The sequence below is a fragment of the Chelonoidis abingdonii genome, chromosome 2 (assembly GCF_003597395.2).
Source record: "Chelonoidis abingdonii isolate Lonesome George chromosome 2, CheloAbing_2.0, whole genome shotgun sequence".
In the NCBI taxonomy this organism is placed as follows: Eukaryota; Metazoa; Chordata; order Testudines; family Testudinidae; genus Chelonoidis; species Chelonoidis abingdonii.
The window spans coordinates 9,028,197-9,052,485 of NC_133770.1; the positions used below are offsets into that span (position 1 = coordinate 9,028,197).

General features: G+C 42.1%; 1 protein-coding gene across 1 annotated transcript; it reads left to right on the plus strand.

Annotated features, from left to right (window-relative positions):
- The first annotated feature begins 342 nt into the window (after window positions 1-342).
- ARF1 (ARF GTPase 1) lies at window positions 343-22,780 on the plus strand. Its single transcript, XM_032803348.2, has 5 exons — window positions 343-440; window positions 16,498-16,682; window positions 17,774-17,884; window positions 18,707-18,831; window positions 21,284-22,780. The coding sequence occupies exons 2-5, from the start codon at window positions 16,535-16,537 to the stop codon at window positions 21,443-21,445; spliced, it is 546 nt and encodes a 181-aa protein (XP_032659239.1). The 5' UTR covers window positions 343-440; window positions 16,498-16,534; the 3' UTR covers window positions 21,446-22,780.
- The last annotated feature ends 1,509 nt before the right edge of the window (window positions 22,781-24,289 follow it).

Genomic DNA, 24,289 nt, shown 5'->3' on the forward strand with positions numbered 1-24,289 from the left:
AGCAGTGCAAGGTACTCGTGTCACCCCCCAGATGCGAGGCGTACACGTGCCACCGGGACGCACCGGCCCGCTCTGCCCCAGGGCCGCCCAAGCCGCCCCCGCCCGGCGGGCAAAGGTCAAAGCAGCAGCGGGCAAAAGCCCCATCTACTCCCAGGCCCGCCCCTCGGCGCGCGCCTCCCTGAGCTCTCGCTCCGCCCCCTCGGCGCGCGCGACGGGGATACCGCGACCCGCCCCCTAGCGCGCCACCTCGTCGCTCCAGCCTCCTCCCTCTCTGCCTCCCCCGTCTGTTCGCCCCGCCCACCGCTCCCCTCCTGGTTACCCGTCGTGCTCCGCGCAGCCCTGGCACTGACGTGCTGCCCGCAGCCGCCACTTGTGAGCCTGGGCGGGGAGCGCGAGAGAAGCGCAAGGGAGCCGACCCAGAGCCGGGGGCAGCCGCGCGGGTAAGCGGGCACATTCCCCTCGCTCCGCCGGCCCAGCCGCCGCGGACACCCTCCCTTCCCCGCGGCGGCCTGAGCCGTTCGCGCAGGAACCGGGCCCGGGTGGGTGAGCCGCTGGGTGGGGAGCGGCGGGGCCCGGCCTGCTGGGTGTCCCGGACAGCGGGGGCGGCCTGGCGCGTCCCTGTCGAGGGCCCGTGTTGCCAAGCAGGCCGCCCCGCCCTGGGAAGCTGGGACGCTCGGGAGCTGCGAGCGATTCAAACGGTCGCTGCCCGGGTGGTTCCTAGTCCCCCCCCCCCCTCCCGGGCCGGCCTAGGCCCTCTGTCTTTCCCCCAGCCTGGGCCCGGCGTGGGCCCCCTCTCCCCCCCAGCCTGGGCCCGGCCTAGGCACCCGACCTGTGTCCCCCTCGGCCCAGAACCCCCCGCCTTGGCCTGGCCAGCTCTATGGACCTGACTCCCCAATCTTGGCCCTGTCAGGCAGGTCTACAGGTCCGACATCCTCCCCCCCACCCCACCCGCAGTGGGGGAGTTGGGTGAGGGTGGCTGTCAGGTGAGATCTCCCTCTCCGAATAACTCAGAGCTGGCCCAGGGCATATGGATTCTCCTCTTCCTCAGACTCTTGGCTCGCTGTAGGTATTTAAGTCTGTCCAGTCTTGGGAGTGTGATCAGGGATGCGTGCTGAGTACGTGCCTTCATTAAAGGTTTGAGGGTATAATTGCTTAATTCTTGTAGTGCCTGGGTCGGGCTGTGGGATAGGATAAAATGGTGAGGGGTAGAGTTGCTGTCTTTACCCTGGAACAGAATTTCTTCCCAGTCTCAGTTGCTTGGGTGGGTGACCCCGGAGGTCAACCTTCCACCCTACTCAGCATGCGGGGCTTGCTTATAGCAGATTAGCCCCTGTCCTATAAAATCCTATTTGCCTTTATCTGTGTCCCATATATGATACTGCGGGAAGGTAACCTCCTTCCACAATTCAGCTTGCCAGGAGTATAGTGCTCTACATGGAAGAATTCATTGATCATGAGGCATGATTGGTTTTACTCCATTTTACTATCATTAAAACTGTTTTGTCACAAAATCATCCAGTCAAAGTATTTGACTGGCACTTGGCTTACCAAAGCAAATTCCACAGGTTGGCTGAGTGTATGCATAAGTTTTATTTTGACTCCATCAGCTTCATCTATAGCTGAAATGTTAACTATTCAGATAATACTTCGAACTTTGCTGTGCAACCACTGAGCCTCACAATACCTCTTTGAAGAGCATTATTATCCCTGTTGTCCCGATGAGAAATTGAGAGCTTAAAGTTGAGTGATTTGTCCAAGGTCATGTAGCAGAACAATTCTATTACTATTTTTGCCACTCTAATAATCTGGCAGTTTTTTATCCAAATTTGGGTATTCCCTGTCATTTCTAACTCCCTTAAAGGAAGAAATTTTTCTCCAAATATTCTTTAGTTCTTTGTAGCTTTCTGCTCAAAATGGTACCATAATACACAGTGTTAAGCTTGTAGGTATGGAAGGAAAGGGATTTTCTGAAAATGTATTTAGGGGGTTAGTTTGATGCCATTATTTCCTCTACTGGACACCCATAATTGTTGCAAAGCTTGGGAGCTGACTACTTCCCCCAACCCATTATTGTAATGGTAGCCCTGGATGAAAAGGTGAGAAAATTTACCTGACTTGAAGACAGTCGAGCCAGCCAATTTAAGAGTTTCATTTGCCATGCTTACTGACTCTTCTGCTCTGGCAGAGCAGCAGAACCAAGAGATGGTTTAAACAAATGTCTCTTCTACAAACTCAGCAGCTTTGGGTGCTATAGCAATGGACACTAGTTAAAAAACTCATTTTAAACATCAGGTGCAGGGTAGGTTGTGCCCATAAATAGATGGCTTGACTGATCATGGTGTCCACTTATTTGCCATGGGTTCTTAATTCAAGAACCTTGAATCGGATATAGTTGAGAGGAGTAACACACATCAGTCTGTATCAGCAAATCCCTTTGTATAAAGTTATATGAAAGTACTATTTTTTTTGCATTCTTACTGAAAAGGGACTATAAAAGTGGTACATTCTTACTCAATAGAGCTTTTGTGTAGTCTGAGTCATCCTTGCTGAGTGTATTGACAAAATGGAGAGTTGTCTTAGGCTTTGGAGCTAGCAGAGTTAGGAACAGACTGTATCTCTTCCTTTTTGTGACTCATTAGAATTGTTCAGTGTGTGTTACCCCATGTAAAACTGTCTGTGGGAACTAGGGTTGCATGGGTACAACTAAGGGCATCATTACCCCGCAGAACCCTTATTACATACATTCGTGGAAGAAGGAAAGAAACCCATCTTGACAACAAGATTGGTTGAGTTCAGAAGGATGCGAGTTAAGTGAAATGGCTTTTTTCCTATCAAACCTGCTCAGTAGAAAATCACTGAGATGACAATATTTTCATTACAGAGTAGAAGTACACTTTAGTTTCATCATCTGTTACGAAATATTTTATCATGTGTAGATCATTCTCATGAGTATTTCAGTATTCTGGATTCTTTACAATGGGTACATTTGGTCAACATAGCCTATGGCTACGCTACAGCTTAAGTCAACACAAGTTGTGTTGCTCAGGGGCGTGAATTGGCCACCCCCCTGAGCGACACAACTTGTGCCTAGTTAAGCACCAGTGTGGTCAGCACTATGGCAGCAGGAGAGCTCCGGATAACAGTCATTGCCACTCATTGGGGGTGGCTTAATTAAGTGGACGGGAGACTCCGATCTGCTTAGAGCAGTGACATTAGAGAGCTTACAATGACGCAGCTCCACTGGTGCCACTGCGCTGCTGTAAGTGCTCTCATTTAGCCATAGTTGTGTAAAATTGAGATTCCATAAAAAAAAGCAGGTGTCTTTTTTCCCTCCCAGTCTGTTAAGGCCTTGTTAGCATGGAAGCTGTAGAGCTGGTATTACAGCTATCACTATCCCCAGCTATCATGCTCTCCTTTTACTGATGGGCAAAAGTTTTGAATCAGTTTCCTGCTACAACAGCTGTTTTTCTGTATTATTCAGCATTTTTTCTTGCTGCTTGCAGGTATCTAATTTTATTTCTTGTTTCTAATACGTGGAAACGTGTGAATATATGGTATTACTTTTGCTGATGTCTCAGTTCTAATATTCCTCTTCATATGCTGATTATGATCCAAACAATCAGTTGAGCATTGGCTCTTGGATTTGGTCATGTGTCATCCACCAATCTTGTTTCATTTATTCTTTAACTTGACTTTATTCACAGTATCTAGGGTGAATTTAGTCGTAGTGTTGAACTCATATAGTGGGTGGGGTAGTATGTCAGACACATACATCTCTACGCTGAAATAACACGAATTCGGATACAACGCAGTAAAGCAGCACTCCAGAGCGAGGGAGGCGGGGCTGCACGATCCAGTAGATCAAAGCAAGTTCAATATAACACTGTTTCACCTATAACACGGTAAGATTTTTTGGCTCTCGAGGACAGCATTATGTCAAGGTAGAGGTGTAGTAGTTTTAAAGTATATAAGTATTTTGCTATTGTAAGTCTGAGCCACATTCTGTTTAAGTGGAAATCATCAACACTTTCTGCTAGTTAGGCTGAGCATGGTGTTCTTAGGTTTCACCATTTTTAATAGCAGATGTAGCTGTAATCAAATTACTTTAGATGTGACTTGACTGGGTAGCAGACTACACTTAACTCTGACATCATCTTTCAGGCAATTGGGGACAGCCAGAAGGAAAAAATAATAAAGCCTTTTGCTTCTGCCCAGAGATCTTGTGATTGTAGTCAAAATCCTTCCAGTAAAGTGAATTCCTTTACCTTTTTGTAAAGGAAGATACAGACGTTATGATTCAAATGAGTCTCTCTCAACTTAAAAAATGTGGACTGCCAAAAGTTGAGAGAACTCAATGAATTACTATGGAATATGTTAAATTGTTCACCTGTTTTTTTAGATAAACAATATTGGGTGTCTTGTGATATACCAGCTGTTCATTATATTTTAATGTGGTTCAGGGTTTTATTTTTGAAACTTAGAAGTGCATCGCTGCTTCTCGTGCATCAAATTGAACTTGAAAACAAGAACCGCAGACTGATGTGCTTTTGAGTAAAATGTTAAATGGTCCATTTTTTGTTTCCATGCGTTCTAGAACATTGTGCAATCTACTTCTGTTCGCGTTACTGCGGGAATGACTAAATCTTTAGTGCACTAGGGCAATATCTAACTGTTGATGCGCATGTTCCTCCTATTTATTTGTTACAGTAGCACCTACAAGCCCCATTATGCTTAGCACTGTACGCACACACAGTGTGAAGGTGGTCTCTTCCCAGAAGAACTTACAATTTCAGTAGACATAGGTGTATGTAACAAACAGACAGAAGAGATGGAATGGGATTTAGGTGAACTATGTTCTTTAGGAGTCATGTTTCATTCTCCTGCTAAAGCAATTGAGAAGCTGTGGCCAAAGTTGCAAGTAAGATCTACTGTCAATGAAGAACATAATCTTGATTTGAAGAGGTGCTAAGCCGCCTTCAGCCCCTGCAGCAGTTGCATTTATTTGGTCCTGATATTTAGCTGCTCTTGTATGGCAGTTTGGCAGAGAAGTTCACTTCATTTGGAGAAGCATTTGAGAACAGTTGTGGCCCGCAGCATTCCTTTGAAAAGGCTTAGATGCGACTTCTTGTTGAAAATAACTTACTATATGCGTGTTTTCATCCGGCCCATCTGGGGACTGGCATCATCTGCTCTGGATGACTCTTCATCTAGTTTCATTCATAGTGCTCTGTTTGTCAAGTGTTGGAGAATATGGAAGCCACATTTAGATCAATCTTCAGTTACTCTTAGCACGAAGAGAATACATTTTGGTGGCTCTTGTGGTACCATGAAGAAGAATAACGTGAAATGAGCACAGAAGAGAATTCTTAAAGTAAAGACAGAATTCCCTTTACTGCACCATATCTTTATAGACAGCTTTCAATTGGCTTTCCAAAAGGAATGATTTATTTTACATTAGAAACATCAGGAATGTCAGGTCTCTGCTTTCCTTATGTTGGTCAGTAAATAAACAAGATACTGTAACATTTTGCCTGTTTTGTCTTCCTCTTCCAAACTCAGCATCCATTTTCATCCCCTTCAGTTGGAGATAGGGAAAGTGGCAGCTCTGATTATGGCAGCTCTGATTATGGCATTATGTGCAATCAACCATTTAAGATGCACAACAGATCTTGCCAAATATTTCCAAGAAAGCGGTAAGGGAGCTTAATATATTGTAACAGCTTGTTGGTGGAAGGGCAGAGGAGGAGTGGAGAGGTAGTCTTAATACATCATGAGAGTATTAAATGATACCCTCTCTTGCTTTGCAGCTCATCTTTAAATACTTTGTACATGACTCATCTTTAATTCTAAGATTTCATAGAAAGTTAGATTCCTGATGATGATACATACTTAGACTAAAAATTCTGAAAATTAACATTTCTACATCTAAAACAGTTTCTCTCAAATTGGGGTTGCTGCTTGTGTAGGGAAAGCCCCTGGCAGGCTGGTCCAGTTTGTTTACCTGCCCAGTCCGCAGGTCCGGTCGATCACGGCTCACACTGGCAGCAGTTCGCTGCTCCAGGCCAATGGGGGCTGCTGGAAGCATCACGAGGCGAGGGACTTACTGGCCGCCGCATCCAGCAGTCCCCATTAGCCTGCAGCGGCGAACCACAGCCAGTGGGAGCTGCAGTCAGCCAGGGCAGGTAAAGACACCGGCCTGGCCTGCCAGGGGCTTTCCCTACACAAGCAGCAACCCCAGTTTGAGAGACACTGATCTTAATTTTATGCTTAATTTTAGTCTTGTAAATAGTATCTCGAAAGTAGCAATCTTTTTTTCAGTAGAAAAAATTAGAAATCAAAAACTATAATTCCAGCTTCAAAGAATTCTTTGAGTTGGCTACAACTACTTCCTATTTAGCCGTCTTTCATCCTTTGCTTCATAGGTGAAAGGCCAGTAAACTTCTAATAGTTGGGTATAACTGTTGTTGAATAGTCATCTGTGGAGTCAGTTTAGTTACATCCTTGACAGTATTCTGATCAAGAGCTATTTTTAAAATTTGCTGCAATAGAACATTTTAAGTTGCAAGGAAACAGATTCTTCAAGTACAAAAGAAAGCATGCAGATTTGTTTAACTGGCTATATCCATTTCAGGTGTGAAATACTATGCTGCTGGATTACATTGCCACTAAAACTTCTAAGATAGTTTATCCCTATGAAAGTTAGAAATGACCCAACATCTAAACAGTACTTTACAAGTCAAAGGCATAGTGCCAACTTCAAAATTGCTCTTTGTTCTAAATATTTTGTCTACTATTCTTACAAGCCACAGCAAGGAAAACTAAAGAAGTTGAGTGAAACTATTTTTCTCTGATTTTGTTTTTCCTCACTCTGTTCATTTGTTAGCACTTTGTAGAAGTCCATGGAAATACAATTTTTACTTCCTCTTCAATGAGGAAGAGTGCCTTTGATATGCTTTTTTTATGGGGGGGTGGGGAATTGGTTCATAAACATGTCATTCATGCCCATTAAGCATTTAAGTAGCTGGCAAAACATTTGGACCCAAGAAGCAGTTTCTATAATTACATTTTGGTTATATTGACAAGAAAGCTAATATAGGCAGTTGGGGATGGAGAAAAGGACTGCTGTGAAAAATATTTTAAATACATATCTGAAATTACAAGTTTAATATTACATTTCAGACCAGTAGTGCTGTGGCTTCAAAATGGTCAGTTTTTTAATACAAAGAAGGCATTTTGACTAGTTATATTGTAAATAGCATGTTGTGGTGCACAAGAATGTGTATGTACATTAATGATACTCTTTACCAGTTGTAGCTATTGAAAGAAAAAGCTGAAGGAAAAACAGCTGAAACTGCTAGTGCTGGCTAAGGGCTTTGCAAGTCTTCAGAATGCTTTCTTTACAGCTGCTTTCACTTTTTAACAGACATGGAATATCAGGGTTGGAAGGGACCTCAGGAGGTCATGTAGTCCAACCGCCTGCTCAAATCAGGACCAATTCCCAACTAAATCATCCCAGCCAGGTCTTTGTCAACCCTGACCTTAAAAACCTCTAAAGAAGGAGATTCCACCGCCTCCCTAGGTAACCCATTCCAGTGCTTCACCACCCTCCTAGTGAAAAAGTTTTTCCTAATATCCAACCTAAACCTCCCCCACTGCAACTTGAGACCATTACTCCTTGTTCTGTCATCTGGTACCACTGAGAACAGTCTAGATCCATCCTCTTTGGAACCCCCTTTCAGGTAGTTGAAAGCAGCTATCAAATCCCCCCTCATTCTTCTCTTCTGCAGACTAAACAATCCCAGTTCCCTCAGCCTCTCCTCATAAGTCATGTGCTCCAGCCCCCTAATCATTTTTGTTGCCCTCCGCTGGACTCTTTCCAATTTTTCCACATCCTTCTTGTAATGTGGAGCCCAAAACTGGACACAATACTCCAGATGAGGTCTCACCAATGTTGAATAGAGGGGAATGATCATGTCCGTCGATCTGCTGGCAGTGCCCCTACTTATGCAACCCAAAATGCCATTAGCCTTCTTGGCAACAAGGGCACACTCTGGACAAGAAGCTGGATATGAGTCAACTGTAACCTCTATGTCCTTTTTCTGCAGAACTGCTTCCTACCCATTCGGTCCCTAGTCTGTAACAGTGTATGGGATTCTTCCATCTTAAGTGCAGGATTCTGCACTTGTCATTGTTGAACCTCATCAGGTTTCTTTTGGCCCAATCCTCTAATTTGTCTAGGCCCCTCTGTATCCTCTCCCTACCCTCCAATGTATTTACCATTCCTCCCATGACATGCTTGTACTCTGAAGTAAGGAATTAAGCTTTTCTGCGGTCAGTCTTATTTGGTAGCAGTGCCTTTCCATCTTTTCAGTGTTGGATGTCATCAGTAGTAGAAGAGTTTGTGAGCAAGATGCTTATGCTCCTGCCCAGTAGCTTTTCTTGCAATGGTTTGAAACAGTGAACATGTGTAACACCAGTTTAATTGCTGCTGAAGCTTGATGTGAGTGCTGTTATGGAGGAGCACAGATGTAAATATATTTGTATTGCATCAACATTCTACTCCTTAAATGTGAAAATGACAGAAGAATGTTGGATGTACAGGTTTTTTCCCATTCTGTTGCCTTAAAGCATTCTACAATATCTTTTAGTTAAAACAGTGTACAATTACAGGAAATGATGGCTTACATCACAGTTGCTTTTTTCAGTCGATAAAGAAGTTGAATCAGTTGTACATGGCCAAATGGAACTGTGCCATGAAAGACTAAAACAGGAGTGGCCATCCTGTGGCTCTGGAGCCACATTTGACTTGTCAGAAGTTAATATGCAGCTCCTTGTATAGGCACCGACTCCAGGGCTTGTGCTACAGGCACCATCTTTCCAATGTGCCACGGGGTGCTCACTGCTCAACCCTTGGCTCTGCGATAGGCCCTGTCCCCCACTCCACTCCATCCTGCCACCTCCCCTGAGCCTACTGTGCCTTCCCCCTCTCTCCCCCCCGCAGAGCATCCTGCATGCCATGAAAAAGGTGATTGGGAGGGAGGGGGAGGCGCTGATCAGCGCTGCCGATGAGTGGAAGCCTCGGGGATGGGGAGGTACTGACATATTACTGTGGCTATTTGGAAATGTACATTAGTAAATTCTGGCTCCTTCTCAGGCTGGCCACCTCTGGACTAAAAGATTGCGTTCCAGTTTTCAGAGATCTTAAAATCCCAGTTAAAACATCAGTACAAGTATGCACCTTTCTTAGCTGATTTACAGTATAGTTTGAATTAAAATTAGTAGACTGGCTTTATTCAACAACTGTTGGACAGCATGTGAGCAGGAAAAGGAGGAACATACTGAATGTCTGAAGTCATGCAAGTAAAATAAAATGTCGTTAAAACTGGTATGGATGCAGAAGTATAGAACACTACTAAACATGTAAATTTTAGTCACATCTCTTTTAGTTTAGATTGTGTAGTGCTTAAAGCCACTTGTCTGTGGTGCCTTGCCAATTGAGCAAACTTCTAAAATGAATCCTGCATAGTAAAAGGCATTACTATAAGACCATTCACTCTAATTTTAACTTTGCTGTGAGTTTAAGATACATCACTTGCTAGAAATTTACCTGTATTTTGAGATCTTCTACTTCCTGGTATAAATTTGCAGAGTCTTATCCAGAAGTGAGTCTTTGTTCCTCTTATTGCTTACCAGTGACACACAAGGTCTTAACTGAACCGGAATAACAGGTTTCTGCCACTGTGCAAACCTTATGGGAGGTGCTATAGAATGCAATGTCAGAGTAAGGGTGTGCTCTGTAGTGCTCGGGGCTTGTCTACGCTTACAGCCACGCAGCGATGCAGCTGTCACTGTAGCGCTTAGTGAAGGCTCTACCTATGCTGACAGAAAAGCTTCTCCTTTTGACGTAGGCACTCCACATCCCTGAGTGGCAATAGCTAAGTTGGTGGGAGAAGCCCTCCCATTGAGAGTTTTGTCTACCCCAGGGGTTTGGTCAGTATAACTGTTTCGCTCAGGTGTGGATTTTCACCTGAGGGATATAGTTCTCCTGACATACGTTTGTAGTGTAGTCCAGGGCTCAGCCTAATGAGGAGCAGCAAACAGGAGTAAGAGCAGCAAGGGGTGTTTTGGAATATTCAGAGCTGGTGAATGGTACTAGATTGACATCCACGGAGGCTGAAATCGTGTCTACAAAACGCCGTTGGCACATTTAGCAGCAGCTCAATCTGTTCAGCCATGACCTGGAGGGCCCTCCCTTACAGGTGATAAGAACAGAATCTGTTCATTCTCTAGTATCTCTTCTGGGGTTGCCAGGTGGGACTTGCCTATAATACAAAACTGCCTATTGCTGACAGTGGGTGGTGCTGAATATGGTTTGGCTGCATATAAAGGCAAGGATAAACCATGTTAAGGTAGCTTTTCTCATGTAGACAAGCCCCAGCTGAACTACCTGTGCACTGGGAACTAGACTGAGACAACCAAATTAGCTTCATCTGGACTGTCATACAGCCAACAGTGGTAATATTTGGGGTCTCTACTAACTTGAGTTAGAAGAAAAACAAACCGGAGTAGAGGAAGATTCTTTACTTAAGAATAGACCATATATTGGGTAGTTAAGACTCTCACTCTAGTATAGTTTTGCCTTTTCTCAGGTAATACACATAATGGCACATGTCCAGACATCTGGAACAGGCAAGCGAATGAGACAACACTAGTATGTCTACACTGTAAATGTGTGGTGGGCCCATGTCAGCTGACTCTGGCTCATGAAGCTCAGGCTGCAGAGCTGTTTATTTGCAGTATAAACATAAAAAAGGCCCATGAAAAGTAAGGGTCTCTCCATATGGCGTGGAGAATAACTATTCAGAAATTGTCAGTGTTGTTAATTAGGCTGGTCTTCATAAGTAGATGTGCCAGGGGAAAGAACTAGAAGACACTGTTTATATTACAATAGTGCGAGATGCCCCAGTCGTGATTAGTAAGTCCCTGTTATACTTTGCACTATACAGACGTGAAGATACAGAAGGCATGACTGAATACTGTTCTTAATGTAAGAGAATGTGTAAAAATAGCACAAACTAGTCTTAAAAAAAGAGCGAGATTATGGGGTGGTGACAGAATGCAAGTTATACTGATTGATAGAAATGGAAGATGAGTCGCTGGAAGGAGACAGAAAAGGAATTGGAGACTGGAAGAGGGGTAAAATAATAGAAGCTTCCCTCCATCCAGTAGCCATGGTAGGGGGTTAGTTTATCTGACACCTAGCCAGAGGCAAATACAGAAGAGTCCCCAAGCAGGGTCCATGAATAGCACCAGGAATTGCATAATTAATTCAGGTTTGTGGCTGGGTTTCTCACTAGAGCGGTGGTCCCCAACCTTTTTGTGGCCAGTAGCACATTGTTTTCAGAATAATGTGGCGGGCACCAACAATTTTTCAAAACTTATTTTGTATTTGTACATTAAATAATACAAAAAAATCATATTTAATATTACATAATATATGAATCGAGAGAAGCCGAAGAAAAGCTGTGAGGAAAGAGAACACTGGTTCCTGCATCCCCGGAGTACTCTGTCCCCAGCAGGCGCAGGGCCCCAGATTCTCTCCTCTGCTGGACACTAGGCAGGTCCCGCGCTTGCCAGGGACCGAGAACACCGGTGCCTGCAGCCCCGGAATTCTCTGTCCCTGGCAGGCATGGGGCCGCAGCTTTCCTCGCCTCCTGGGCACTAGGCAGGCCCCGCACCTGCCGGGAGCAGAAAACGCTGTGCCTACAGCATTAGTTCTCTGTCCCCAGCAGGCGCAGGGCCGTGGCTTCTTTCCCCTGCTGAGCACTAGGCGAGCGCACACAAATGCCCTGGCGGGTGCCATGGTGCCCACAGGCACCACGTTGGGGACCACTGCACTAGAGCATTGCTACTGGTAAGTCTTGCTTCTGTCAGATGGGTACCTAATAAATATTTCAAGTTCTGACTCTTACAAGGATGGAAACTGTACTACAGCTGTATCGTCTCAAGTATTGGGTACTGTTTGGGTGCTGCTATAGAGAATATTGGACTAGATACAGAACTAGATAACAAGTGTAGTAAAGGATACATTGTATCTGAGAAGAGCTACGCTTATATTCACTAGAAAAGATCCATTAAAATGGAGACATAATGGAAAGTGTAAAAATCTGAAGCTGAATAGAAAGGTGGATGTCATAAAACTAATGAGGAAGATGATAGTTTTAATTTAGGCTTAAATGGGGAGCACAAACTTATCTGCCATGGAAAGGATTCAAGGAAAATCCTCCTGGGCCTCTCTAGTCTGTGGAGGGGAAGTAGCAATGGAATGCAAGTGTAAACATAGAAACTTGTTATTGTAAGACAAGCACAGATTTTATGCCTCTTTTGAGGCATGAGAAGATGTTGGGAATCTCAACTACATGTTAACTTAGTATCAGATTTTAAATGGCTGCTGTCAAGATAGTCATAACCTGAATTGAGTTACATGCCTTTAAATGTGTAAAATGTTTTTTAAAAATTTACTCTTAACTTTTTTACAGGGCTTGTAAAGTAGCCTAATAGTGGTAGTACTCAGACCTCCAACGGGGGTGTGGTTATAAATCTCTATATAAGGAAACAAAGTCCAAATCTCCTTTTTTTTTTTTCCAATCTGGTATAGGGAGCTGCTGTGGAGGCAGCATACTCATGCCCAGTGGAGCACTTCCTGTCATTTACTCCCCTCTCGGCAAATAAGCATTGGCAGTGTCTGCTGCGAAAGGAGGCATCTCCTGTTCTTGTCTGGAAGACTCGTGACAGTCTTTTGAGGAAATAGGGGGTCTAGAAAGAAGGAAATGCATTCCTTTGCACATGAGTCATGTCACAATCTTTCTGTTTGATACAGCATTCGTAAGTTGAGCTACCGTTCTCTCTGATAGCCCAGTGTGTTGGCTCTATAGGAATATGAAAGCAGCATTACGTTTTCTTAAGAGAGAGCATCCCTTTTAACAATGACAGTAAAACAAACTTTAACTGGAAGTAAAACCAACACTAAAGACAGTTTCCATGCCACATCTTTTTAAACTTAAGTGAATTAAATGTTGGTGAAAGATTCCAGAATGACAGCCCTCGAGACTGAAGTCTCCTATTCATAGAATAAGCAAAACATGGACATTGGTGCAACAGAAACATTACACTGTGCCAATCCTAATGTGAAAGAGAGCGGTAACTTCTTGATCATGCTGAGAGTAATAAGGATCCCTTTGACAGAAGGCACTGGCATGTACAGATCTTTCTTGGCCACTACACTGAGTCATATTTAGTCTAAATTCAAATATTTATATATTGGCTTCAGTAATATTCAGTAATTCCACAATTATTTTTAAAAGTTTGGTTAAATATATAGATTAGAACTTTATTTTTAAGAACATAATTGCTGAGAACCTTCAGTGAGTTTTGCAGGGAAACTATACTATTAACACTGCTGAACAACTCAAGGTAGATTCTAATCTCTCTGCATTACTCATTGCTAAGTATTTTGGGGGTGGGGAAGTGTAGTAACTGGCATGTTTTAGTCATCAAAAGGAAGATGTGTTCTGGGACATGGACTGTCTTAAAAATTTCTTAAATTCAAGGGGCAATCATAAGTCTCGCTTGCCTACTGCACATGTGCACTAAACTTTCAGATGACTGATTCATTGGTAATGTGTTAACAAAGTACACATCATATTATATAAAGAATTTGGCTTATTGTAGTAAACAGAAATCCTCTAAAAATCATGCAGTTTCTGACTATATATTCCTGCTTTTTTGTTCTAAAATTTAATTTACGTTTCTTAACTTTTCCATTAGTGATGGTCATCTCTGCATATATCAGTGTACATTTGAGACCTCAGTTTCTAGGCAAAACAGTAACAAAGTGAATTGTCCCACCAATTCAATGTAATGCAGTGTCACCATCTACTGGTTAAGGAACGTAAAAACATTAAGCTTTTGTTTTTAAATGCCTTTAAGTTCTTACCCCTTCTCTCTGGTCAAATTTGTCTTGGATGTAGCTTTCAGTTGAACGCTAACATAAAGTGATATTTGTTAAAAAGAATTTTTTATTGCCATAAACAGCAATAATCCCTATCCTTCGAATGACATGGTAATATCTTTTATTGAACCAGCTTCTGTTGGTGAGAGACAGAGTTGCTCCAATAAAAGATATTACTTCAGCCTCCTTGTTTTGCCAATATCCTGGGACCTGCACAGCTACAACACGGCATATCCTTAGAATGTAATACTAAATTTGCTGATGGCAACATAATGTACCTTTAACAGAAATGTAGCTGTGTGTCAGATACAAAGGTGAACTGCAAAGGTTTTGCTGAAAATGTAACTCTGTGGGTCAAGACTTAAAAGTAAAAAAGCAGGTATCTGTTAAAAATTAGTCTTGTATTTTAACTAGTTTCCTCAAATCCTAAAGAATCAAATTCTGAGCTATTTTTTGGTCTTCCACTTTCATCCCAACCTCAGTGCTCACTCATATATAGAAAGGATTAGACTAGAGTGATTGAGGAGGTGGTGGTGGTGGTGTCCTTTTGACTGATACTTTTGCATACCCAATCTCAACCAACAGTCAATGATATCTCATAGAAAGTTTCAATAAAACCAGTTGATCCACTTTTGAGAAGAATGTCTCAAAGATGCGGGTTTGGTGTTTAACAAAGGCTCAGCCAATATGATCACGCTGCAAATTGTCTTCCTCTTATAAATCAATCCACCAGTGAGGAGGGAAGAAACTGTTAAAGACCAGGGAAACATAGTGGGCTGTGTCATGCGATTTCTCTATTCCCTCTTTTTTGTTTAATGAACAGGGTAATGTTAAAGTGTGTTTTTAAAAAAAAAAAGGCTCAGGTCTTATCTTCTAGCCAGCTTAGAGTGAATGGTATATTTATCATTTTGAGGTAATATATGTGCTATGAGTAACCCACACAAAGTGTTGGGGCAAGATGAAGTAGTAAGTGTGGTGTTCATGTTGATATATCATAGGTACACTTCAGTGTTTTCTTTCACTAAAAATTAATGATTAGCTTTCCAATGACTTTTCAGCATTGGAAAAGGATGGTGATGCTGAATATGTCAGTAATTGAAAGACATTGTGTAAGCACACTAACAAAAGATTCAGGAGTACTTATGGTAGCTATCTTATAATTAGGACTACCTTTTCCCCCGTTTGTCAAAGTGCTTGAATTTTCCATATTGAGGCAAAACAATTTAAAAAACCCACTAATCTGTATCTAGTGCATTTTAAAATCCTGAAATATACCGTAAGCTCCTTACAGCTTTCTTAGAATGTGTTCAGCTGCTAGTCTATAGCTTTTCTTAGCCCATGTTACTATGAAGAATGTTGTCAGTAGTTATACATGCAGTAACTTGTACATAAGACCAGATGGGATTCACCCAAGAGTTCTGAAGAAACTCAAATATGAAACTGCAGAACTACTAATTGTGGTATTTAACCTGTTGTGTAAATCAGCCTCTGTACCAGATGACTGGATGATAGCTAACATAATGCAAATTTTTAAGAGGCTCCAGAGACAATCCTGGCAATTACAAAGTGGTAAGCATAACTTCAGTACCAGTCAAACTGGTTGAAAACAGAGTAAAGAACAAAATTGTCAGACACAAAAATGGACTCAGTATGCTGGAGAAGAGTCAGTGTGGCTTGTGTAAAGGAAAATTCTCTCACCAATCTGTTAGAATTCTTTGAGGGTGTTAGAATGGAAAAAGTACGGAGAAGGGCAACACACATGATTTGCTTGTATGTGAGGAGAGGTTAAAAAGATGGACTGTTTATCTTAGAAAAGAGAACTGGGGGGGTTATGATAGAGCAGAGGTTCTCAAACTGGGGGTCACGAGGTTATTCCATGGGGGGGTCGCAAATTGTCAGCCTCCACCCCAAATCCTGCTTTTCCTTCAGCATTTATAATGGTGTTAAATATATAAAAATGTGTTTAATTTATAAGAGGAGGGTTGCACTCAGAGGCTTGCTATGTGAAAGAGGTCACCAGTATAAAAGTTTGAGAACCACTGTGAAAGAGGTTTATACAATCGCAAATGGAGGAGAGAAAGTGAATTAGGAAGTGTTAGTTACCTTTTCACAGAACACACGAATCAAGGATCACCCAATGAAACAAATATGCAGCAGATTAAAAAAAAAAAACTTAAGGCAGTACTTCTTCACACACATTTTTGGCCTTCACAACATCCCCAGGCAATGAGTTCCATACGTTAACTATGAAGTAACTGGGTTCTGAAAAGAATTGAATAAGTTTATGGAGGATTGGTCCATCAGTGGCTACTAGCGAAGATTGTTAGGGATGCAACCCTAACCCAACCCGATTACTGCCCTGTTCTGTTCATTCCCTCTGAAGCATCTGGCACCTGCCACTGTTAGAAGAGCCAAATGGATCATTGGTCTGACCCAGTATAACCATTATGTTCTTCTTTTAATTGTCTTGAATTTCTTCTCTCTAGATTTCATTGGCCAGTGAGGGAACACCTTATTTCAAGCATGGGAAATATTTTTGCTAACCTCTTCAAAGGCCTTTTTGGCAAAAAAGAAATGCGTATTCTTATGGTTGGTCTGGATGCTGCAGGAAAGACCACTATTTTGTACAAACTTAAACTTGGTGAAATAGTAACTACTATCCCTACTATAGGTAAGATATTTACACTTTGCTTGCTTTTTTTAAACTTTTTGAGGTTCTGGTCCCTGTGACACATTGTTCACATCCATGTCTTTAGTTAGTCACATGCTTTGCTGGTTTCATGGCTCAGTTGCAATGCTGCATCCTGACTTGGCTCTAGTGACAGTTTGCCTCTGATGGGTTGGGATGGAAGCAGTACCTCTTTAAGCCTAAGAGGAGAAGAGAACATATGACCAATGTTCCTTCTAATTTTTTATATCACTGTGCACAATAAATTTTGTTACGTGCACCAATATGAGGTGATGTGTGGCGGTGGAAGGGCTGAGGGGTTCAGAGTATGGGGGAGGCAGAGGGTTGGGATGCAGGGGGGCAGGGACGAGGGGATGAGGGGGCTGGGGTAGAGGGGTGGGGAGTGGGGGCTCTGGTTGGGGATGAGGGTTGGGGGTGCAGGCTGCTCCGGGGCTGTGGTGATGCGGGGGGAAGGACTCCTGGCCCTGTCTCACTGCAGTGAGCCAGGGGAGAGGCACCTTTGGTTGCACACCTGCATGGCCCTTGATAGCCTGCTGTGCAGCTGTGTGGCTGCGCTGCTCATAGAGAACTTAGCATATGACTGCTTTTAACTTCATTCCTTCTGGCCAAGGTGTGGAGCAGCTCTTGATAGGTGGGGAAGTCTGTCTAACTTTTCTTTGCTAAGGGTACCATGAACATGAAGTATTTCAGGGGTTAGGGGTGGAAAAACAGAGTGGCTCTTCTGGGGAGATGGAATGGTCAGAGGTTAGAATCAAATCAATAAAATCTGAAGATAAGGTACTAAGGAATATATTTAAAAGTCCTTTTAGTTCCTCTTACAGTTCCAGCTGCAGAAGTTTTAGTTGAGGAGCCAGTCATAGACACTCATTACTGTATATTTTTAAGGGACTTCAGAAGGTAAGAGAAATGGGTCTTAACCATATTGAAGTCTTGAGAGGAAAAGTGTGAAATTACAGCATCTAAATTCAACTTCAAATACTTGTCTTTTATGATTAACTTCTGAGCATGAATTGGAGACCATAGTGTGTATTTTCCTGCTTGATCAATGTTTTTTGTCACCATTTCTATTTCAGGTTTCAATGTAGAAACAGTAGAATACAAGAACATTAGCTTCACAGTGTGGGATGTAGGTGGTCAGGATAAGATCAGACCTCTCTGGCGCCATTATTTCCAGAATACACAAGGTGGGTCCTCAGTTAAATGACTGTCTGTGTTAAAGAAATTTGAGCATATGTTAAACTTTTTTCCTGAATTGCTTGCTACATGAAAACATAAGCCAAAGCATCAAACTGTCCATTCAAGGGTTTGGTAAGTGGGTACCAATCAAATCTTCAGTGTGTTTGTTTCAATTCCCAAATTAGATTAATGTAGATGCAAAAATGACAACAGTTGTTGCTCCTTTAAAACACTTGAAAATCAGCTCTGCTGCTTACCTGTCAAAACCAGAGTTCCAAATTGTTTCCTCTGCAAGAGTTGAAAATCTGCTTTCAAACTAATGGAGAGAATATAGGAAAATAGGCTCCTTTTTAAGTACTTGTCATTTACTACAGAGCTAACATAGAACCATGAGTCAGGGACATCAGATAACTAGAGGAATTGATGTTAAAACACGTCAAATAAGTCTTGTAGCAACTCTCCTGCCCTATACCAATTCTTTTTTAAGAGAACTTACACTATTTGAAAATATTTTTGTAGTTTTAGTATATAATTTGAAATTTGTTCTTGGCCCAAAATTGGGAGGAAATCTATGCATAGTCAGCATTTGTTTGGATTTGTCATTATCTCAAACAAAAGATATTGTAGTAGCTAGAGATGATACATGGAGTGGTACGTATTGATAAGCTGTTTGCTTATCTTCTGTTAAAACTTCAAAATACTACAGCTTTAGCCTTGATTGTTCGCCTACCCCTACCCTGTGCCCACCAGAAAAAGCGGGGATTTTTTTTAAAGGAGAATTTCTTGTGTGAAGCTAATTTTTTTTGGTAATGATTGTTTTTGTTTTATAGGTTTGATTTTTGTGGTTGACAGTAATGACAGAGAACGAGTGAATGAGGCCAGAGAAGAGCTTATGAGAATGTTGGCTGAAGATGAGCTGAGAGATGCTGTCTTATTAGTGTTTGCTAACAAACAGGTATGCGTTAGCAAGTGATCTTAAAGGCTTCTATTAAAAAAAAAAAAAAATCTGAAGTCATGAAATAGTTGTGCAAAAATGTTTAGTACACTGCAATATGCAGTGTCATGAGCATAATTCCTAATTCTGAACCTTAGAGTCCAAAAGTGGGGCTGCATGAAACCTCCAAGCTTAAGTACCAGCTTGGATCTGATAGCGCTGCCACCAGCCAAAATTCCAGCGTGTTTGGCTCACTCTGGTCTCCCAAAACCTTCCCTGGGGACCCCAAGACTCAGATGTCCTAAGTTCTTACCACAAAGGGATAACCCCTCCTCCTTCGTCTTCTCTTACTCCTCCCCAGGCTTCCCCTCCGTGGGTTATCCTGGAAGATTACTGTACTTAAACTCCTTGAATTACAAAACAGAGAGGGCAATCTACCTTCCCCCCTCCTTCTTTTTCCCCCTCCCAGTCTTTCCCTGAGAGAGACCGTAATCCTGGCACAGGGATTTCTGTCCCCTAGAGCCTCACTTAGAAAAGAAAATCCAACAGGTTTTAAAAAGAAAAGCTTTATATAAAAAGAAAGAAGAGACACAAAAATGGTCTCTGTATCAAGATTACAATATACAGGGTCAATTGCTTAAAAATGTTGAGTACACTGCAAAATGGCAGTCTTTAACATTCCTTAGTGACAGGCTGAAAGGGTACTCAGTAGAATGCCATATTGACTGATCTGTAGCTCCATTGGCTACAGCAAAATTTTAAGTGTTTTTTCTCTGAAAACTGACTCCACTGAAGTGAAATCATAGGTCTTTATTTTTGTCTCACTAATTTCCATATCAGATTCTCAGCTTGCTACTAAAGAATGCTGCCAACTTGAATTTAAGTTAGTTTAAAAGTATTATCTGCTATTGCATCTGTCTGGGTTTCCCCAGGCAGTCAGGAAACTAACTATAAATAAACACTGCCAAAGCATACAATAAACTGGAGATAGTTTATCTAATGCATCAGTTATGACAGTGGTCCCCAACCTTTTCAGGGTGGCAGGCGCCAGATGACGAGGACTGTGGCCGGCGACCAAGCATCTGCCGAAATGCCACCAAGAAGCGGCAATGTCAAGAGGCCTCGCTGCTGAAATCCTGCCGAAAATCAGCGGCATTTCGGCAGTGACGCTGCTTTTCAGCAGCATTTTGGCAGCAACACCTCTTGATGCTGCTGCTTTTTGGTGGCATTTCAGCAGATGCTTATCCACCGGCCAGTATGCGGGCGCACATAGGTGCCTGGCAGGTGTCATGGCACCCTTGGGCACTGCATTGGGGACCCCCAAGTTATGGTAAATTTAGGTGTCTCTTGTAATAGGTACAAAAATTGTCAGTTGACTGCCTTTGTGGTATCCCTTTACAAAAAAAATTTTTTTTTTTAATGGCAAGCTCTGCAAACTCCCCATAAACTCAGTCTAGCTGGGTTTTCTGTCTCATGCATCACCACCAGTAGTGCTTGGCTTGGTCCAGATTAGGTCCTCCTTAAAACTCGTGTAACTGTATTGCAGATTTGAACACATGCAACTAATTAACTTTTCTGTGTATAAGAATAGAATTCAGCTGACTCAGCTTTATTGGCTACAGCTATTAAAAGCAACAAGTCGTCATTGTTAAAACTGAAGGTAGGCAGGGAGCAGAGCTGTTAAGAGTGCTATTTTGTGTACCTGCTCTTCAGAACGGCACTTCAAGTTTTTTCAGAAAAATCTCACTTCCTCAACTTTGAAGAGAACCTTCTGAATAAATGGGAGCTGACATTGTGAGGACTCCCAGGTAACCTGAAACAATAATCCTAAAGTGCGAACTACTTCTCAGTGCATCTTAATTCTGAATCTTAGTTTAAATGACATTAACCACTTCGCTGCTGATCTCTTGGCAGAAGCATCCAGCAATTATAGAATTGTAGACCTCTTGAATAGCGTTCCACCACTTCTTTTAATTTGATCCCTGACTGTAAGATTCCCTTTTTTAGAAAGCACATTACCAAAGTTAAAAGATTAAACAGAAAGCCATTACTTTAAATTGATAGCTGAGAGAAAGCAGAATCTTAACCTGAGAGCGGAGATTTTCAAAGGTGTAATTTAAATTCTTGAAAATTGCTAAATTAAAATTTAACTGCTAATTTAACTAAAAAGGTAAATCTTTAGATATCCTTGCTTTTCCATTTAATAGAATGAATTCTGCATTTCAGTTCTCCATTATCAGCTTCCTTTTTCTTCAGGGGCAGTTTCATTCATAGGATGAAATAAATCCTTTTTTTCTGAAAACTCACATTTAGTCAGGATAGTTACATACTGAGGTGTTATGCAAATACTTCTGGTGTTCATTTAAGGAGGTAGTTATTCTTGGTTTCGTACCTTCTCATATGTGAACACTTCAACTGGAATGTGTAAAGGATTTCTAAGTGGAAAATGACTTCCTTGTTTTCCCTCATTCAGGACCTCCCTAATGCAATGAATGCAGCAGAAATTACAGACAAACTTGGACTCCATTCTCTTCGTCACAGGAACTGGTATATCCAGGCAACCTGTGCCACTAGTGGAGATGGGCTCTATGAAGGACTGGACTGGTTGTCCAATCAGCTCCGAAACCAGAAATGAAACCATAAAACTTCCTCTTCCCTCTTTTTCCACCCCTCCCTTTTATTTCCTCCTCTTCGCCCTTCGCTTTACTCTAATGTGGCAAACTGTGCTACTTTGTGGTATTGAGTGCCGGAAGCTGTTTTCATTACTTTTGTCACAGTATGTATTGCACCATGCTGTAAATGTGGCAAGTACAAGCCTGAAAACAGTTAGGTTTCTTATTTAATGTAAATAGTTTTTGTTTCCAATGAGGCAGTTTCTGGCACTCCTATGCAATATTACTCAGCTTTTTTATTGTAAAGAATCAACTCGCTGTTTAGTACTGGGAAGGGATTTAAGTGGATTAACATATGGGTTGCCAGTAGTCAATGTGCAATAGAGCTGAAAATTGTCCCTGTTGGATTGTGAGATCTGTGGTGAGATCCATTTTGGTGGTTGGTTTTTAACCTGAACTCTATTTTTTAAGTAGCTACAGAAAAGTAAAACACTTGAACACATAAGTAGTATGTTGGACATAATTTCTGTGATTCCAGTTTGAATACCAGTGATTTTTTAATTCTTTTGATATGGCAAAGCAGAAATGAAAGCAAGCTTCATCTGATTAAAATACAGATCCATGTAACTGCGAGATCTCTGGATCTTTCTGTAGTTCATAGCATGTGTGTTCAAAGGTTTGTTTGAACTGGTTTAAAGCAGTTTGCAAATTTATTCATACAACTTAAACCACTGTATTTTGCTTCAGATAAGGTTGATATTGTGATCTTCTATCAGACTTCAATAATTTCTGGGAGGTTCACATTTTTAACCTGTTAACATTCTATGTGAAGTGTTTTGTACTTTTCTTGTGTGTAAACCACTCCAGAAGGCAAAACCTTTCCACAGAAGGCACAGCCTACATCAGTCCTAAGCTCTATAGTCAGAAAGTACTGTACGAAAATAAGAAATACTATGAAAAACTCACCAAACATCTAGGTATAGTGTCTAGAAAAAAGCATGAGAGTCTGGAGAGTCATTCCATTCTAGAAGTATTCAATCCCATTTTGGAACAATCCCATATCTGTATATGTGTGAAAACCCTGGGCATCCCTCATACTGCAAGGTTCAGATTTGCCATCAGAAAAAGATCTCTTTACTTTTTTCTTTTGTATTTTGATAAACACTGAAGAAGCTGGAGCTGTTGAAAACATTAAACTTGAGGAACTATGAGAACTGGTTTGTTTAGTGTTGCGGAAACCTGTATGCTTTCAATACACAATTAGTAATCAAACTGTTTTGTATACTTGTTTCAGTTTTCATTTTGACAAACGAGCACTGTAATTAAAGCTATTAGAATAAAGTCTCTTAACTATTTCATGTTTTTGTCTTGCTGTTTGTTTGATCACCTCAGAATCATAAAGAAATTTGTCAATAAAATGTTTCCTGAAACTTGCACTAGTATAATTCATAGATCACAATGATCTCTTCCAGCCTTGGAATCACCTTATCTTGCCTCCTGTATAACGGAGGCCATAAAACCCCCCAAAATAATTCCTAGAGCAGATCTACTAGAAAAACATCTACTCTTGATTTAAAGATTCAGTGATTTGTGGCATGCTGAGTTGCATCACTGCCTGACCTGTACTATGGGCCACATTTCTACCTGAGCAGTAAGGAATCCTCTTAGAGAGGTGTTGGGCCTTAAATTTGCTGAAATCCATTGGGGGTTGCTCACTGGATTTTAATCTACCCCTTGTCATACTTCTAAGCAGTAACTTAATGTGGGATCTCAAAATAAGCCTCTTAGTTGAACAAGGTGGTTAATAAAATTTCAGCATCCCAACAGTGTCTGCTTCTGAAGGTTGGTTGTTAAGGAGTTCTGGGTGAAGTCAACCTGTCAACTGAACGTTATAGCATAGCTGCGTTTCTGGGGGACTGCAGTGAACCTGGCTGTGGGCTGGAGCAAAACCATATCAAGAAATACTGCAGTACATTGCCTTAAGATAGTAGACACAGCAGATGCGTAGCAGGCAAAACAATGCCTCTGAGGTGCTGATTTCAGATTAGTTCCTGTGGGCACTGAGGTCTTCTGCACTGCAGTTGCTTCCATCTTCAACAGAGAGGGAAGGGAAGTTTGATCTTGAGAAAAATCCAGTGAGCTGAGGGGATTCAGAACAAGGGAAGAGACTAGTACTCAGCCTGGGGGCTGGAACGATTTCTAAATAGGGGCAGTATTCTGATCTGGGTGGGGTTGGCTGGCTTGGCCAAGTGGAGTGCGAGAATTGATTGTGGATGGACTGGTAGGTGAGGTGGTTGGGCTGGGGGAAGACAGGAGGAGGAAATGGGTGCATAAGCATTGGATTCGAGGGCATTCAGAAATGGTCTGTGAGCAGGAGAATCAGGCCCATTCTTTAAATGGCTGTTAATATCCCCCTTATCCCTTAACTCTAATCCAAACTCCACTTTCAGATCTGACTTCACTTCTGCAGCAACAAAACAATCCTGCCCCGGCAGGGTGTCAGTTTGATGGCCTAAGACTCTTCCTTTTGCCATTGTGAAGTGTGATCAGCAAAGAATGCTGGGAAAAGGGCAAAATGAGTGCCATCTGGCATGGCTGCCTGTTCAGCCATAGCTGATGCAAGCAAGTTCTTGCTCTGCTTGTGAGTGCTCTGTGGGAGATACTGGGGCCTAAGCTGGATTCGTTTTGTTTTGTTGTGAGGGGGTGTTTTACCCCTGCAATTGCCTGGAAAGGATTCATGCAGAGAGAGCAGGGAGCTAATTAACCCCACAGGCCACAGCTGAGGGGGATCAGCTGCTAAACACTGTCCTGACAGTGAGAGTGCCCAGCTCAGGAGGAAGGAGCTGGACTGGATTAATAAAGACAGG

Excerpts from the sequence above, each read along its gene's own strand:
- ARF1 (XM_032803348.2), top strand. The coding sequence starts at position 16,535 with ATGGGAAATATTTTTGCTAACCTCTTCAAAGGCCTTTTTGGCAAAAAA. Across the intron at positions 16,683-17,773 it reads AACTACTATCCCTACTATAG|GTTTCAATGTAGAAACAGTA; the intron begins GTAAGATATTTA and ends TTTCTATTTCAG. Across the intron at positions 18,832-21,283 it reads TAGTGTTTGCTAACAAACAG|GACCTCCCTAATGCAATGAA; the intron begins GTATGCGTTAGC and ends TCCCTCATTCAG.